Source organism: Podarcis melisellensis (assembly GCF_964234715.1).
Source record: "Podarcis melisellensis genome assembly, chromosome: 11".
NCBI lineage: Eukaryota > Metazoa > Chordata > Lepidosauria > Squamata > Lacertidae > Podarcis > Podarcis melisellensis.
Genome location: NC_138543.1, coordinates 40,913,098 through 40,931,256, shown reverse-complemented (window position 1 = coordinate 40,931,256; position 18,159 = coordinate 40,913,098). Strand labels below are relative to the sequence as shown.

General features: G+C 38.5%; 1 protein-coding gene across 1 annotated transcript in view; it reads right to left on the bottom strand.

Annotated features, from left to right (window-relative positions):
• Window positions 1-1,544: 1,544 nt before the first annotated feature.
• Window positions 1,545-18,159, bottom strand: part of IL6ST (interleukin 6 cytokine family signal transducer) — a 32,965-nt gene continuing 16,350 nt past the window's right edge. The window contains exons 8-16 of the mRNA XM_081929639.1: window positions 16,635-16,717; window positions 15,551-15,770; window positions 13,826-14,002; window positions 12,808-12,909; window positions 12,032-12,178; window positions 10,244-10,384; window positions 9,130-9,226; window positions 7,569-7,650; window positions 1,545-6,519 (exon numbers count right to left, since the gene is read on the bottom strand). Of these exons, the coding sequence (XP_081785765.1) occupies window positions 5,824-6,519; window positions 7,569-7,650; window positions 9,130-9,226; window positions 10,244-10,384; window positions 12,032-12,178; window positions 12,808-12,909; window positions 13,826-14,002; window positions 15,551-15,770; window positions 16,635-16,717 (1,745 nt within the window). The 3' untranslated portion in view covers window positions 1,545-5,823. The remainder of the gene's footprint in view (window positions 6,520-7,568; window positions 7,651-9,129; window positions 9,227-10,243; window positions 10,385-12,031; window positions 12,179-12,807; window positions 12,910-13,825; window positions 14,003-15,550; window positions 15,771-16,634; window positions 16,718-18,159) is intronic.

Here is an 18,159-nt window from a genome sequence, read left to right as displayed (position 1 = left end):
TGTTTCAGCCCTGAGTAACAAGTGAGACTGGAGTGAAGTGAATAGGAGTGGAGTTCAATCTTTCAAGGACATCTTGAAACAATCCATTTCATGAACAGAATGTGAGTATACTGTGACTAGTTCAGGCAACCAATGGTAATAGAAAAATGCCAGTTTTTCATATTAACCTCACTTTTGCCAGATAACTCCCACAGGGTTTGCCTATTCCCAACTCGTCATTGCTAGTGTCTGTGCAGTTGTTGACTTCACAGCTCTATTGTGAAGCAAGATAATGCAGTATAGCATTAGGACATAACTAGTCATTGCTAGATTTTTGTGTGGCAGAGTGGGGAATTGGTTCAGTAAAGCAACATTAGAGGTTCTACCCACACCATACATTTAAGACATTCTTATGCCACCTGAGCAGTCATGGCTTCCCCCAAAGAAAGATGGGAGCTGTCGTTTGCCCTTCACAGACCTCTTAGTTCCCACTGTAGCTCAGGCTTTCAGATTCAAGGAAGAGGGACAGCTTCTCTGCAAGTCTTGAGGAACCTTTTCAGTATCTCTGGTAAGTCAAGCTATGTTGTTATACTTGTACAGCCCGTTTTTGGACCGTTTCGGACTTGACCACCGAACTCATCCTAGTTCCTACAAGATGATAGAATACAAATACCGTAGATTCCGGCATATAAGGTGACTTTTTAACCCCGGAAAATAGGTTAAAAAGTCGGGGGTCGCCTTATACGCCGGGTATAAGGTGGGCGGGCTCCATGCCAGGAGAAAGCCGCCCGGCGATGAGTCTGCCGCCCGCCGCGGAAGCAGCAGTGGGCAGGCTCAGCTCTGCACCGGGCAGCTTTCTCCCGGTGCGGAGCTGCCCAGTGTATTAGGTGACTGGGCATATTAGACGACCCCCCCAAATTGCAGCTGCCAATTTGGGGGGTCGTCTAATACACCCAGTTGCCTAATACGGCGGAATCTACAGTAGTCCTGCACAAAGGAGATGGACTTGTGAAGGGGCAAGAGTTCTCTGACCTAGTGGCCTCTAGGGCAGAGATAGCCAACCTTACAAGTGTTGTTGTTCACAACTTCTATCTCTTAACTCTTGGCCATGCTGGCTGGGTTGAGGAGTCCACAACAGCAGGAGAGCATCATGTTGGCTACCTTGCATGCCATCCTATGTTTCCCCCATACTTTCAATAACTGGACCAGTTCCTTTTTCTGGATTAAAATTTGAGGTAGCCTTCACACTCATGAGTTTCTTAATCAGTAAACAATGCCTGTGCTACAGATTCTAACTCAGCTGTAGCACAGACCACCTCAGTGAAGCCCACTGCATCCTTGTTCTCTCCAATTGATGCTGCTACCCATATAGTGGCAGAGAAGGGATCAATGCTTTGAATGTCAATCTGCTTTAGAGGGCAGAGGTGGCTGCATCAAACAGGTGAGACTTTTCCAAAATATTTCTCTTCCAGCACAGCAGTATATAAGGACCTACAGTTTTATAGCCACTGCACTAATGAATATAATGTAACAAAACAAACACAAAGCAAAACACTGCTGGGAAATATTGAGAAACAAAAAGACAACTTTTAATTACGGTATGACTTCAGTCTTATGCAGCTAGAAAAGCAACATACACATACAACATACGGTACTCCAAAAACACTGAAGGCTACACAGATATGTTAACAATAGTTTGCACAACACTGTGAGGATGACAAACATGCACCTATATAGAGATGATAATGGGTATCAGATGTTCTTATATAAGGGATGGCCAAGGGCTTGTTTATGCTAGCAGCTGACTACATGTCAGTGCTTAGTTGGGAGCTGAATTGACTGTCAGTTGACCTGAAACAACTGTCCAAGAAATTCTGGGAATTGCTCCAGGCAGGCCTGAAAGATGTTTGCACAGCTTTCCTTTTTGTGTGTGGAAGGTTGTCTTCACTAAAGTGTGACCTATTGAAGTTGAGTGACTGCAACTTCAAGACCGTGCCTTATCTTTGAGATTTTCTCTTGCATTTGTATGGTCTTGGTTGAAACAGGTCACATCTAGCCAAGCCAGACAGGAAGTAGGAAGTACATCTTAGTTAACTGCCCCAGACAAGAACCTTCCTCCTAGAGTACAGAGATTAGTCATGTGAATGATTGTAAATGGTTGTATCAAGCTGCAGCACAGACAGGTCCTGATGAAAAATTAAGCACTGTGTGCATTACTGTGAGTTGACAATCAGAAGGTGTTTATGAACCTTTACCAGATTGATGTCTGGAGCAGTAAGCTACAATACTGATGTTCAGCATCAAATTTTCACAGCTGTTTTGAAATCAAATGAGGTTTTCCACTTTTCTGTAGACTTAAATACAAAGTTCTCCAGATAACATTCCATCCAGCAGTCAGAACAGAGCATGGTATATCTCCATTCATTTTGTTTGTCCATCACTTTAGCTAACAAGCAACATAAGGAGGCAGTATTGGGTGAGAAAGAGACATGGGTAGCATATTACATAGGATGGAATGCATGTATCAGCATAAACTGTTAATGTATTCGTACTATCCCTGCAACCAGCCTATGTACAAATGCTATACAGAGTTAGGGAATGCATTGCTCCAGAACATCTGAACCCAGAGCTTGTATGAAGGTATTTGTTGTTTCACCCCACTGACACCAAATGCAAGCAAGGCATCCATGTGCAAGTCCTACTGAACTCAGCCTTAATTCTGAGTATTTAAGAACAGAATCTGGTTTAAATCCATGCATGATAAAGTAAACCACAGTGTTTAATTATAAGTCACACTTAATGCCACATTAGTTTGAATTTTATGAACAAAATTACATGTAGAATTTTATTACATAACAATTCTATCTCTCACAAAGGAATGGGTAATACTTAACCTTAAAAAAGTTACATTTTTATTTCAGCTTGCTTCAGAACTCTGGTTTAAAAACAGGCGTTAAGGTTTTTTTTGTTCTGTATTTTTTGAAAGCAGTGCTTTAAGGTCAATTTCTGCAGTGTGGCTTTCTTAATACAGAAAATAAGCATGTCACATGTGAAATCTCCCCCACAAAGTTACATACATATATATATATAGCATGTAAATAACCTTTTACCTTAACATTGCCTGTTAACTGGATTCAGGGAATTTAGTGTTGACATGCCTGAGGAAGATGTTAGGTGCTATTTTTTACTGTCACAAATCAGCTTTTGGTGCGGCCAAATGAAGCAAAATCTCAAAACTCGCTTTTCAACATTAGAATGGTGTATTAAACAATGCACAAAGGCAGGAGTAAACTGAATTGTGGGAGCTTCCTCTTCCCAAGAGTTCATCTTGCCTTCAACCGCCAGGTGGAACTAAAGCCCAACTTTCACAGGCAATGGGTGATTGGACATTTCCTCTCTGCACACCAGAAAAGCTTCAGAAGTTAAATCCCACTGGTTTCAATGGAACTAGGAAGTGTGCATATGATTGCTAACTTTAGGCTAGAATTCTGATTTCATACACACCTGGAAGCTTGCTCCATTGAACTCTGGGACTTATTTTTAAGTAGACATGTATAAGATTGCACTGTTAGTGGCATTGATTTGATTGAGACAGCCCCTCCCAAATAAATGTCAAGACAATACTTTGTGTTCTGCATAACAAATCACCAAGAGGGATAGCGCATTTAGAGTACCAGAGAAGGAAAACAATTTATAGCTTGCCTTTCTTTCATTATGGAACCCAAGACAAGGCACACATGACTCTTAGGTAGTCCCCATTCAGGACAGAGCAGACCTAAACCTACTAAGCTTTAGCAAGGTATAGTTCCATGTTGTCTCATACCATACCCTGTGACAAACTTTTGAAAATGCTCAATAAAACTTTTCATGAGTACTTCCACTGAAGAACCATTTTTAAATTTTATTTTAAAATATTTTTAAATTTTGGTGAGGTAAGCTTGCCAAAGGAAAGGCGAAGTCTAAACTTCAAACAACGTGTTTTAAACTATATTTAACTGTAATGAAGTAAGGTGATTGTAGAACTAAATTGTCTGTGTTGGAGAATAACATGAAGACAGACAGCTCAATCAATAAAATGGGATTCTGGCACTTGTGATACCATACAAGAAGACTGTATTATGGTCACAACAGACTGCTTTTGCCACTGAGAAGCTTACATTTATTTTACTGGGGCCTGTATAGAACAAGTTCAAAAAGCACAATGGGGCTTACTCCCAGGTAAGGTGTTAGGATTGCGGGTTTAATTAAGCACCCAGAACACTATTCACAGTGTTAACTTTGCTTTCCCCCAAAATAAATCTTGGGAAGATTTGTTTCTGAAAAATAGAAAAATCACAATAAACTATGGACTGAATATTGTTGGCATTCATTACATTTTTAGAGCACTGGATGAAGTATAACTGCATCATAAAAGTGGCATTAAGGAGCCATGCACTACAAGCAGGTGAAGAGTAAATCTATTAGCTCAACATAAAAAAACAAGTCTGGAGGTGGTTATGGCACAAATTCATTATTATAATTTATGAACTCCAAGAACATTGCTGTAATCAATTGTTTTTATAGAAGAAACCCTTAAAACATTAAAATGTGTTTTACAGCTATTCATTCTTAAGAGACTGGCTGGCTGATCTTCATAGCCACCAATTACAGTGCAAGAGCTTATAAAGTAAAAGCCACTGAGATTTCAAAACACAATCACTACCATAGTTAAATTGTTGAGGAAGAATCAAATTAACTTTTATTTCCTGTTAAAACAATTGTAGTGCTTTTGGATTGCTTCAAAAATTAGTCTCAACTTAATGATTTTATATTAAATACAAACAGAATCTGCAAGAAATGTTTCTAGATTTATTCATTGGTGAAAGAGAAAACCCTCCATGCAGAGTGCCAATATTGCAGTTCTTCAGGATGTCTTTGTGGGTCCACCATGGCTATGCAGTTTTCTTCTTCTGTTCTACAAATTAATAATGGCAGCAGGGAATACTAGAACCTGGCATTGGCAGTCAGAAAGAGCAGTGGACTTTCCCCCTTAAAAACACACTTACTATATAACTTCATTATCTATTATTAAATATGTTTACTTCACCCAAGTCTATCCTGATAAAAAGCAAAAAAGTGCACTTATAAGTGCACAGGTTATGAGTTCTAAAAGTGTTTAAACGGCAGTAGATTTGGCTCAATTTGCAAGACAGGAAGGGTATGAAATACTGGCATTTGATGTTAATAGTATTTTGATAGTCACGATTCATGTAAATATCTCACTCCACTGGCTTGTAGTTCTTGACTGGCAAGGAGGGCACATTTCCAAACAAAGTGTTTCTGGTCCATTAATCTGGGAATATTAGATGCCATCTAATATTTTGATTCTGCCATAGGTTTGGCCACAGATTTGGTCTCCAGATTATTTTAAAAGCACAGTTGTTCCAGTATAAAACACTGTACTTTTACAAAGCTGAGAACAAGGTTGATGAAAAGAGCACATTTCATAATATAATACACTAATCTCTTCATCCTGTAAGAAGGTATTCACAGTCAGTCTCCATCTCTATGCCGTTACCTCTAGCAAAACGAGGTGTGTTCCATTTTAATTTAAAAGAAGTGTGATGCCCCAGAAGAAAACTGAATGGCAACTAATTTGCCTGAAAAGTTGAGTGACATGTAGTGCTTGAAGGAATATTTCTGCAAGAACGGGTGGAAACTTTCAACTTAAACCAAAGTCCGCAAACCCATGTTGTCCACGTTTTCTTCCATAAATGAACCTGAATTGTTCAGCAGAAGATTAAAAAAACAGTTTAACTTATCAGAACCAATAATGTAACAGTATCTACTGGTGGCAGTGTCTCCTCACTGGGGCATATAACCACCCTGCTTTACAGTCTGTGGTAAGTAACACTTTGGGACCTCATCCTCTGTCACTGCATTTATTCTCATTGTTTCAAACTCTGCAGCTAGTCCTTTGGGGCTTGGGTGGAAAGCACCTGCTAAGGCAATATCATGTTCATCTGGGCCAGAGCTACCCATTTGCAAAGTCTGAGGTCCAGCAGCATCTTCCTCATTTATTGGAGAAATCTGTTTTGCCCCATCCAAATGAGGCTCCTCCATGACTGTATCATCGTTATTACAATTCTGTTTGAAATAGCGATGCCTTGGTGTCGAGTTGTCGCTTCCCAGCCCTGGCGGATCTTCGGGCCTCTCCTCCGAGTCTAGTAGAGGTTGCGTTGACTCAGACCTTGAAAAGACTTGGACTGAAGGTATCTGGTCCCGGTAGCCATTGGGTACAACAGTTGAATACTGCACAGTGCTGGAAGTATTTTGAGCAGGTTCACCTTCATCGCTGTCAGAAACGCTTTGTCGAGGAGAAGACATGCAGGATGACCCCCCTATACCACTGCTGTGCCCTTCTGAGGCATTTTTCTCCTTTCTAAGCAAGTCAAAAGGCTTAGGATCCTGTTCAGAAAATGACTTCTTGTCAATTTCAACCACACTGACATCAGTAAAGCTGCCTTCGGGATATATCTGATCTTTGGAATGATGAAAATGCTAAGGAAAAAACCACAGATTTAATTAATGCTACCTTTAAATGATGCAACTTGATTAACTATATTCAGGATCTATATTATGCTGTCATTAGCATGCACTCAAAAATCCTTCTAGGACTTACAGTTACTTGAGCAGCGAGTTAGTGCAGCTCCAATTCAGTCTTTTGACTTTAACCCCCTCTCACCTAAATACTGAATTATTCAAAGTTCACAACAGCGCTACTGCCTTATTTGCATTATTCCCCAAACATGGTTCAAAAAGTTTCTGTATATAAAATTGGATTCTCTCCAGGATAGCAAATTTATTATTTCTACTTAAAGGATTAAAAATATTAAGTTTCTTCCATGTTTACTGATACAAAAATGGAGCAATAATTCCCTCCTCCACAACTTTTCAAATGAGAAGTGCTGGAGCTTGCATCTACCTGGGTATTCCTTTTTATTTTTCATCTTTAAATCTCAATACATTAGAGTTTGTTGTAGCAATCTCCATGTTCCCTAAAGGAGTAGGCAGATTTCAAGCCTGCAGGATCTTTGTTTTTTTCTCAGACCTCACAGATCCACCAGCTGGAGCTAAGCACATTTCAGTGGATTAGAGGGGCAGAGGTGTTCTTAGAATTGAAGACAAGAGCACCTCTGAGTGCCTCTCAGCCCAGGAATTTGTTTTCATTACTAGAAATGAGCTCTCTACTCCAAATCCCCCCCCCCAACTTGTAACATCTCTACACTGTTCTGAAGACTCAGTTTCTTAGTTTTGGTTTCTGTTAATGCAAGTCCTGTTTTAAACACAAAGTCACAGTTACTGTTGGACTATGAAGAATTTTTGTGGCAGGGATACTCATATCCCAAGAATGGATGCTATTAAATTCCACAATAAAATATTTTATTTCTAGCCTGTTTTCACTTCCCTTTCCCAACCATTACTATCCTTTCACTTAGGACAGTTGCATCCTACTGCCACATTAGTGGTTTAACTATGGAAAGGCAGCATACAAATAAACAATGATGAGGACGACAAAGTACTTCAGAATAGTCTGTTTTTGTTTTTACCTTTGATGGCGTTTGTGGTGACCACTGGGCAATAACACTCTTAGAAGGATCAGGCACGTTAGGCCAGATGTGCTTCTTGATGCTGGCAAAGGATCAAGAGACAAGTCATTGCATTGCAATTGCAAGTGCCTACTGATAAAACCTACACCAATGTTAAGCTCCAACTTTCGGATTCTTAATGTTATGATTTTTGAGCTCTGTATATAGGTGAACAGGGGTCCTGTGGTCTTGGCCACACCTTGTGAATAGGGGAAAAGATTATGCAGACAGAAGGTGTTTCAAGTATTCTAGGTCTGATGCTACATCTGGAAAACCACTGCCAGCCTTTTCACCTTCACAGAGGGCAGCTCTGGCTGAGAAAAGGAAGCCAGGAGAGACTTGCACTGGGCCAGGTTGGAATGTTCTCCTTACTTAGCATCACTATGGCTGTAAAAGGAAGGGGCAGTAAGGCCCAGAAACTACAAAAGTCTGTTTTCTTTATTTCTAAACAAAGAATGCAATCCATGACACAACCAAGAAGGTTCTGTTCCACACCACAGCCAGATGCACTGCTCCATGTGCCATCTCCATAGGAGGCGTGGCTGGCTAGGATATGGAACGGCCTTCGCTGCTGCAGCAGCACCCTAGCTGTGGAACATTCGCTTAAAAGGAGATAACTGTACTCCCCCACTCCAACAATGTTTAGGCAGGTGGGTTAAAGAAGAGTTTGGAAGAAGAGTTTGGATTTGATATCCCGCCTTTCACTCCCTTTAAGGAGTCTCAAAGCGGCTAACATTCTCCTTTCCCTTCCTCCCCCACAACAAACACTCTGTGAGGTGAGTGGGGCTGAGAGACTTCAGAGAAGTGTGACTGGCCCAAGGTCACCCAGCAGCTGCATGTGGAGGAGCGGAGACGCGAACCCGGTTCCCCAGATTAGGAGTCTATCGCTCTTAACCACTACACCACACTGGCTCTCTAAAGGATTCTGACTTGCTTTAATTCCAACCAGGTTGTGAATCTGCTCATCAGCTGTTTTAATGCTATGAACTGTATTGAGGGTACTTTCAAGAGCTGAAAGGTAATATGTAAATTATTACACACACATACACCAACTAAAATATGAGTAGTGTTATAAATTCTTTCTGTAGGGTTACAAAAAGCAGGGGTGGGGAATGTCAGGCTCAGGGCCTGAATGTGAACATGGGACCCACCCCAAGCTATACTCCTTTCCCAGACCCTGTGCTCTACTGCTGTTGCCTGGCTGGTACATGCCTTCGAATTGTGATAGCTGCCCTTGCTTGCCTGGATGGAGAGATATGAGTATACACAGTTCTGCCTTTTGCATGGCTGCAATGTACCCTATTATCCAAAGAACATCATCTGTTCCTCTGGCATTTTGTCTCCACCAGTGTCAAGCAGCAGCCCCTCCCTGCCTCAAGACAGCCCATGAGGAAATACAGCCCTGGGCTTGAAAGGGAAAAAAAAAACCAATCAGAGCAAACTCAGAACTTTTGCCTAATACCTCTTTCAGTGTTAAGGCAGCAATATTTTCCATGCTATGTATTGAAATAAGGATGCTTACCTATCTCGTTTGTTGAAGCAAAATAATACACCTAAAAGAGTAAATAGCAGGATTGCTAGGCACACAGGGACAACAATTGCTTCAATTTCTCCTTCCGCTAAAAGGTAAAAGACAAAATGTTAGATGTTTTTAATATCTCCCTAAAAATGCTGTGCTTAGTACAATCATATTTTAAAAACATGAAATCCATTAGTATAAATTAAGTCTTTCAGAACCTGACTCTAGTCTTCTTTGCTTGAGAGAAAAAAAGTTTAAATGATTTAGATGAGCTTTAAGGCATAATAAGCAAAATCTTCTATTTTGTTACACTTTTGCCCTACTTAAAAATAAATAATAAGGCAAAGCCTAAGGTGACTAACAATAAAATCCAGAATAAAAACTGATCCACACAAAATAAGCAGTAATACAGTTAAAATATCAAAAGAAAGGAAGAACAGATTTAAAACGTAAGAAAGGACAACTAATTGAGAACATGAATTACAGCAATATGGCAGAACAAATCCACCCTGGCAGGCCGAATGCCCACTTACATAAGGGCTTTGCCTGGCAGCAGAAGGCCATCAACAAGGGGGCTAGGTCTATGAGCCTCTGCTGTAAGGAGTTCCAAAACCCGGATACAGCCACTCAAAAGACTCTCTCTTAAGTATGTGAAGATAATGCAAAAAGGTATCTCTAGGTAATATGCAGAGGTGAGAAAACATGTCATAATATCGACCCATCTTAATTCATGTTTTCAGTGAGTGTCCAACCAACCAACCAACCAACCAACCTGTGTGGTGTGATGCCACCTAGTGTCCAAAGACAGGGAATGCACTCAGTCAATGCACAGGTATTCTATTCCTTCCAGTTCTTTTAAGCAGATGCTTTGACTTCAAGTGCCATTTCTGTCACTGGGCACTAGATGGCATCACATGATGGATGGACAGCCACCCAAGCCACCTTTCAGATGAGACGAATGGTTGCTTTTGATCATCAAGTTAGGGTTATCAAGTGTGGAATACAGTCCCAGAGTACTACTTAAACTATGAAACTAGACATGTGGCGCTACCAATACATACTAGGTCCTGAGCAGTTCAACAATTAAATATATTAAACATTTTATGTAAGAACTTACCAAATTTCTTTGTAGTAAATGTAAAAGCAGGACCCCTTTTCCCTCCATTTTTTGTGTATGCTGCTACCTGCACCATGTATAAAGTGTCACTTGATAAGGACGACAGTGGGTACTCCGTTTTAGAAGGGTCCACAAACACAACTGGAAATGAAAATCACCCATTTGATATGCATTATACAAAACAGTAGACAGCTCTTGTATTAACACTATACCAGCAAAACCAGTTTTACCCATCAGTTATAATTTTCATGATTCAAATAAAAAGAAAATATGAAGACTGTACTTAAACATGCATGCCTGGTAAATAAAACTCTTCTATAACACCCCTATCACCAAATAAACAGTACTTGTTTCAAGTTCAATACTCTACTAGAAAAGAAGTGAAATGTAAACAGATCTTGTTAGAAGTTTGTGACCTTCATTTAAATAAATTAAAAAATTAAAAGAAGTGTAAAATAATGTATGTTTCACTTTAAGATTAAACTTCAAAAGTGTTTTTAAACAAAAATATTTAACACACCAATAATGAAATTTGCTACGAGAACACTGGTGCTACATAACGCTAAGCTATGACTTAGTGTTATGTGAGCAGAAGCAAGTTTCAGCCTCATGTACTCCCCACCCCATTCCTTTTCCAGGCATGACTACAAGGGGACCGGAAGCATCCCCTCCAGGTTTTTTTTTAAAACTAACCAGAATATCATTAGACCTGAACTGGTTAAACTCTTGTTAGTTAAACTATACTAACCAAGATCAGGAACCACAATTTGATCTTGGTTTGTTTTTAGCAAATTATATGTTAAACCAACCAGCATTTCCGTAGTTTAGAAACAATGATAAACTCAAGTTTCTTTAAAACAAGTGAAGTGCTTTCAATCCCTTTGGAGTCAACACTGGAGAAGAGGAGAGCGGTCACCCATGGCTTGCTTCTGTTTCTGCTTATCCATGTAGTGCAAAACCATGGTTTAATGTTACTTCTGAAGCAGGCCACAAGCTCCCCCTTCTTTCTGCATGTGTGGAGAAATCCTCCTCTCTATCAAATGAAAAGGTTTGAAGAAACTCCAAGGCATAAATCTATGAAAAAGTATTTGCTGAGATACCTTACTATCTTGGCAAACGAGCATGCTCTCCATTTATCTTTCAGGGCTGCGGTAGGGCACATGGGAGGAGGTAAGATACTTAGATTATGCCGCTCATTAGTCAAAATGAGCATCTGGTGCTGTGCACAAAAGGCTGCAGAAAAGTCAGCAAACATCCAGATGCTTTAATGCCTAATGACTTTCCAGTGTATGTAATGACTTTCAAGAGGTATCCTCTGCATTCTACATCAGCTTGCAACCTCCAGATCATCAAAACAAGCTCACATAGAGCATATTATGCTTGTCAGGCTATGAAAGCTTGAAGAGCTTTTTATATATTTCACGGAAGTTGTAAAAGGCTAAAAGCCACACCAAAGAGAGACGACTCAGTAATTGGAAGGAAGTGAGCTTAATTTATGACTGAAAGTTCCTTCCTATAGATCACAGTCAAAAGGAATGATTTTATAAAAGAAAAAAATTGTTCCCAGAAATATGAGCCAGCAAAAAACATATGCATAATGAGGTATAGCAATTACTACATTTGTGCTACATCTCTATACATTATGATGCTGCTGCAGACATAAATGCTAACTTAAAATGTCTGGAGTTTATGGGTAGAGAAAAAGGCAAAGCAAATCTTAAAATATCTTTAGAAAAAGTAATCTCAGTTGAATCATATATTTAAACATGATAAGCAAAACTCAATTACCTGTTTCATTTCCAGTAGCTGTTCTGTAAATTATATTGTAGTATTTGATAAATCCATTCTGTTCTTCTACTGAAAGAGGTTCCCATTCAATAAGGGCATCAGTTTTTCCAACTTTTGCTGTGCGAACAGTGGGACCTATAGCAGGTGCTATGAGTGGAAAATATTGAAAAATTAATTCTGAAGCGCAAATTCTAGATAACTGCTTATTTTAAGTTTGTTATATTAAAATGCCATTTTATCTGTTTTAATATAGAACAAGCCTGAAGGTATACTGGCAAATGAAATACTATGGCTGATTGTATTGTAAGAAAAGAAGAACCTTTAATTTTCAAAGTCTGTATTTTGTTGAGAGTTCTAAGAAATTATAATAACGAAGACAACAAGGTTTGCATAAGAGCCCATATATTAATAACTATGTACAGAGAATAAAAAGTAAAAAACCTCCACATTTAAAAAGTATAGGCCATTTATCACAGATTTTCATAAATATTTCCAGAGCAAAGGGGAGAGGAGCACATGAGTAAACACTAGATCACTAGTCACGTCAGAAGAAAGCTAAAGACTCTGGAGGTTTTTCTTTACTTATCACATTTAAAATAGAAACCATATGACCACATGAATCTGGTTTGGCCAACCCTTAAGCTAGCTGCACAATGCGAGTTAATTTCTCAGAAAACACCATCTGCCCAATGCAGTCATGCCACCTATTGATGCAGAAGTCCGAAGACGTTTTTGGCTACCGTGATGCAAGAGAAATTCTGGTGCTTTAAACGTACCATCTTCTTCAAGGTATGCTTGTATTGATCTTTCTTCTCCTTGACCATTTGAATATAATGGATACACACTTATTTTATAGCTTTTCCGTGGCTTTATGCCTCCTAAGGAAATAATTTTAAAAATCAGATTTGCATATTCTCAAATATATAGATCCACTGACATTTCCATTTTGAACACTAGTTCATCAATTCCCTGCATACCTTTAATCAAATCCCTTCATTTCCACTCCAGGAGCGTTTTCAGCTGAGGAGTGGGGTACAAATACTCTAAACACCTGGAAAGTCAGCTGAACAGCCTAGAAGCTATTCTAAAATACATCAGAATGAATCTTGGATGCTATATAGGACATGCTGGCAAGTGATTGTGCAAATGTTTCATACTTATTCTCTATCTGAAATGTCTAAAAGGGAACTTTTTGGGGTTGCGATGACCAAGCTATCCATGGGTGGGGACAGAACAGCATTCTCTATGAAAATCTGTGAAGCTCCCTAGTAAATGCAGTGTCAGAGAGTTTCTTAACTATACTGGAAAACTGTAATCCTGAAGCATAGCTGTGACACCCGAGGTCTGTTTTCCCATCTGTTGTTAGTGTAGCTACTGAGCTCTGTTGTCTCTCTTGCAGGTTTCAATATGTTCACTTGACACAAAAGGGATGAGAAGCAGGATCACCTCTGGACTATGATGAAAGGGAGACTGATTTTATTCAGAGCTCAGTCATTGGCAAAGAGGGGCACACACACTGATAAGACTTCACAAAAGGACAAAACTGGCATGCTGTAACACTGAATTCAGCTCTCTCAACCTATAAAAAGTGCCCTAAAGGAATTCCTCCCCATGTGTGACAGGAGCTTGGAAAGATCAACTATTATAGACATATTTATATTTCTTTTATATTTAAAAAGATGTCTAATTACAAGTGCCTTTTTATCTAAAAAAAACAAAATCACATGTCTTTAAGGTATAAAAAAGTTTGTGTACTCTATAAATACCCAAGAGTTTATAAATATTGAGAGTTACCTCTTAAAAATGTGCGATTTTTCGTTCCAGACTCCTGTTGCCATTCACTAGCACATGTCAAATTGTCACACTCTTCATACCATTCAATTATGTATCTATTAACATCAGTTTTAGGAACTGTCCACTCTACCCAGAGCTTGCCATCTTTAGGAAATGCTGTAAGATTTTTCACAGGAGCTGAAATGACCATAAACATACTGTTAAATTTGTATTTTTATTTCTAAAACATTAGAAATAATACAATTAGTATTTTTATTTCTAAAACATTCTATAACATTTTAAACATTAAAAAACTAAAAGGGGTTGTTGGAGAGCTGTAATTATATTTCACTACAACAAAATGTTAATAGAGCCTGAGCAGACGCCCAAGGTCACAGATCAAACAGCATCAAAGGTAAGTTACAATTCAAGTTTTGACACCCAAAGAGAATTCAAAAGTTTACATTTTGAAGCACATTTAATAAAGTTTTCATTGCTCCTTAATAGCTACTGTGCTGCAATGGCTGAAAGCAAAAAATAAGAATGACATATTAGTGGACAGATCTGTCACACTGAGAAATTGCCATATAAATATAGCAGTATATAGTAAGGGAATAAAATACGTTTTTAATATGTACTTATTCCTGTTTCAGTTGTTAGGTGGTGCCACGTATTTCAGAGGAAGTCTTACAGATACCAGATATGTAATCCCCACTTGTTCCTCTCAGCTATAGACTTACAACCCATTTTAATGTATTTGTATGTTATAGTATTTTATTTCTCATAGATCCATAAATTTTAAAGACACGACAGGGGTCATCTAGTCCAACGCCCTGCAATGCATGAATCTCAGCTAAAGCATCCATGACAGATGCTTGTAGGAGTATTGGTTTTATTTTGTTGCGGTTTATAACTTCATAATAAATAATCTGTATTGGTACTGTCCAAGTTAGAATGAAGATGCCAAGTCTCACAAGCTTGATTCCATTTACTAATGCCTACACTGCCTTAAATAAGTCAAACGTTTAGAAGCTATCCTGTAAAGCACCTGGATCTTAAGTTAAAAGAAAAGAGATTTGATGAGGAAGCAGCAGCATTATCTGAAGCCACCTTATGGTTGAAGCTAAGCAGTTCTGGGTATGGCAAATACCTAGATGGCCTGGAACCATGTATGCCATTTTGGGTTCCATGACAGAAGAAAGGTGCATTATACATGTAATAAAATAAAATGAACTGGACAGATGGAATGCTAATTTGAAAACAAACAGAAACTGAATGACTGATATCCTTCAATAAGTTAACATTTTCTCCTCTTGTGGGGATCCAGTTTACACATCACATTAAACCATAGTTAGAAACGAGCTATGATTTAATGGGAATGTGCAGCATGTAGCTAAAAAGTTCTTGTTGTACTTCTCTGGCTTTGTTGTGTCTTCCAAACTCAGGCTTGAGGTTTGTTTCTCCCCTAACAAACCACAAGCAGCAAGCACAAACCTTGGCTGCTGCTCCTAGTTTGTGTAGCAAAACAAACCAAGGACCTGGGTTCAGATGACATGACAAGGCAAACTTTTTTTGTTCGCCGTGCAGCAGGAGCAAGGAAGGAGTGCAGCACAAACTTTTCAGTAGCATTCACTTAAGTGTTGTGGTTGACCGTTTAGTTTAATCTTACATGCGACCCTTCTAATGGGATGTGTGAAGTAGGCAAAAAAGTGGGATATATACTCAATGCCATGTGGGAAAACTTACCTCTTGAGTTAGTTGCTGGGATCAGCAAAACTGATGCAGGAGATTCACCCACACTGTTTGATGCTTTAATTCTCACTTCATATGTCCCATTTTCTACATTTAGAGTCAGCTGTGTGGTGTTCAGACTGTAGAATTGCTGTTGAAAATGAAGTGGTGGCTTTCCCAAGATAGATACATCGTATTTCAAAATTATTCCATTAGCTTCAGAAGGATTTAACTCCTGTCCAAAATAGAAAAAGATCTGTTTTATTTGACAGTTTATATGTGAACATCTGAGATTAGCTAATGAGAGTAAGACCTTTAGCTGTCACTTAAGCCAGAACCATCTATTCTGATGAGCTGCAGCTCACCAATGTCTAAGGCAGAGCCTTTCTCAGACTTGCTAACCAAGATCCTAACCAATATTGTACAAGGATCCTTTTTTATGCAAAGCTTGTCTACTACAGAGCTATGCATGATACCTTTTCCAAAGTCCTACTCAGACATGATATTTACCATCTGGCCTTGGGCACAATGCTCCAGCTAACATCATTTCATGCTTCTCATCCATTATGACAGGAACACACTATCTTGTAACTTGCTGAGATCAGGCTTACGTGTTAAAGTTTTGTTCATAGAGAATAAATCACCTCATTCAAAATAATTTTGCCTCATAAGCCAAACATGGACAATTCTCAAGCAGTATTTCACAGAACTGTTATCCAGAAACTACATCCATGTGTGCCATGTTTACGGAGAAGGTATATGTTTACATATATACCTGTACAACTTGCAGTTTGCAGAAGCAAGGACTAAGAAAGCATAAGATCTTCATCCCTGTTTATTTTAAAAACGGACAAGTAGCAAATGTGACATACATGAGCCTTTTACTTCATAAGCTACACGTGTGCATATCTTACACTTCAATATATCCTGAGTGCAATATGTTGTGAAAGAAGCTACCACCTAGAAGAAAGTGTTTACAGTAGTGTTATAGTATCATGAGTTTACATATAACAGGAATTATGTTTGTGTGCAGATGACAGATATTAGTGAGAACATGAGGAAATCAGACATGCAGTGTAGTAAATTTGGTACTACTTACCTTCCAGATCAGCACCAGAGTCCAGTTTTCTGGTGAGTGAACAGGACTAATCTTCCTCCACAGATCTGGTCCTTTAGTTGGTTCTGATAAAGACAAACATCTCTCTTAAGAATTATGTTTATTTAGCCCACTATTCATTTTTATTCATTTTTCTTTAATATATATGTAGCGTACTGAAAAAGATCCAAGTATATATATATATATATATATATATATATATATATATATATTCACAAGTGCTTTGTTGCAGTAGATGGAACATGAAGAATAGCTGCCGTCTGGTCATCCAATGGTCGGCTGTGACATACAGCTGGGCATGTGTCTGCTGATATCACCTCCATGATTTGGGACAAGCAGCCAGGAAAAGTGGCTGGGAGGCTCCCACAGCTTTTCTGAAGTAAGGATCACAGTTGTGTGATCTGAAGGAAAGACAGACCCAGGCAGGCTAAAAGGCCCAAACTTTTTACTCACCACCAGTTAGGAATATAGTGAGGGAGTGGGGAAGATAAGAAAGCAGATACAGAAAGTCATTATAATTTTTTTTTATTTCTAGAGTAAGTTTTTTAGGAATACATACAGCATGTTCATGGATTTTGATTTATCTTGTACTAACTACCAATCCAAATAAGAATAAGAGTTGGTGTTTCAAGTATCAATGAACATGTAAATAGCTTTGGAAACATGTTCCAAATCAAACTCTCAATATCAACTTAGAATAATTGTTTTATAAACAATTTTTGTTAGTTCTTAATCTCTTTAAGGTTTAAACCACATTTATAGGGGTTCAAATCAAGTATGTTGTACAATTAATGCTAAAATACAGATAGGCACCAAATAATTTGGCCTTCTCCAAAAGTAAAATCTTTTTTGTATGTTGGTAATCTGTGAAATAGAGGAAATTAGAACCCAATAATTATTTTATTTGATTGTGTCAAAGATCTGATTCTGTCAGAAGATAGAGAGCTGGTGATTCACAGTAAGCCCTCAGCTTATGTTTTGGGAATCGTCCCTAAAGCTGAAATTGTATATAGTCAAAACACACTGGGTGCAATGGTGAGTGGAATTGCCAAAGTCTTTTTTCCTGGTTCCCCTTTTTAATTATATTATTATTTTGTTAAGTGTGTAAAGCTGTAAATGCGTGTAAAGGTAAATGCTTGTAAGTTACAGGCCTACTGTACTTATTAGCAGCTGGCCATATGGTAATCAGCTATAACTGGGGGGGAACCAACCCTCTGAGATACAGGGATGATTTACAGTTCAAATGGTAAAACTGACAAATTTGGTCAAGGTAAGAGAAGGAAGAAAACTCATTAATTTGTTGAGAAATTGAGCTTTATCATCATCTATTGTGAAATAAAGTACAAGATAATGCTGAACCATTACTTGGAGGTTAATAAGAGATGAACAAACATCAGAGTAAATTCGCAAATATTAATAACTACTGTTTGCTACTCATGATTTAAATGACAAATTGCATTCTATTGTATCATAGTTATTACACATATGTATACATATTTATTGTGTA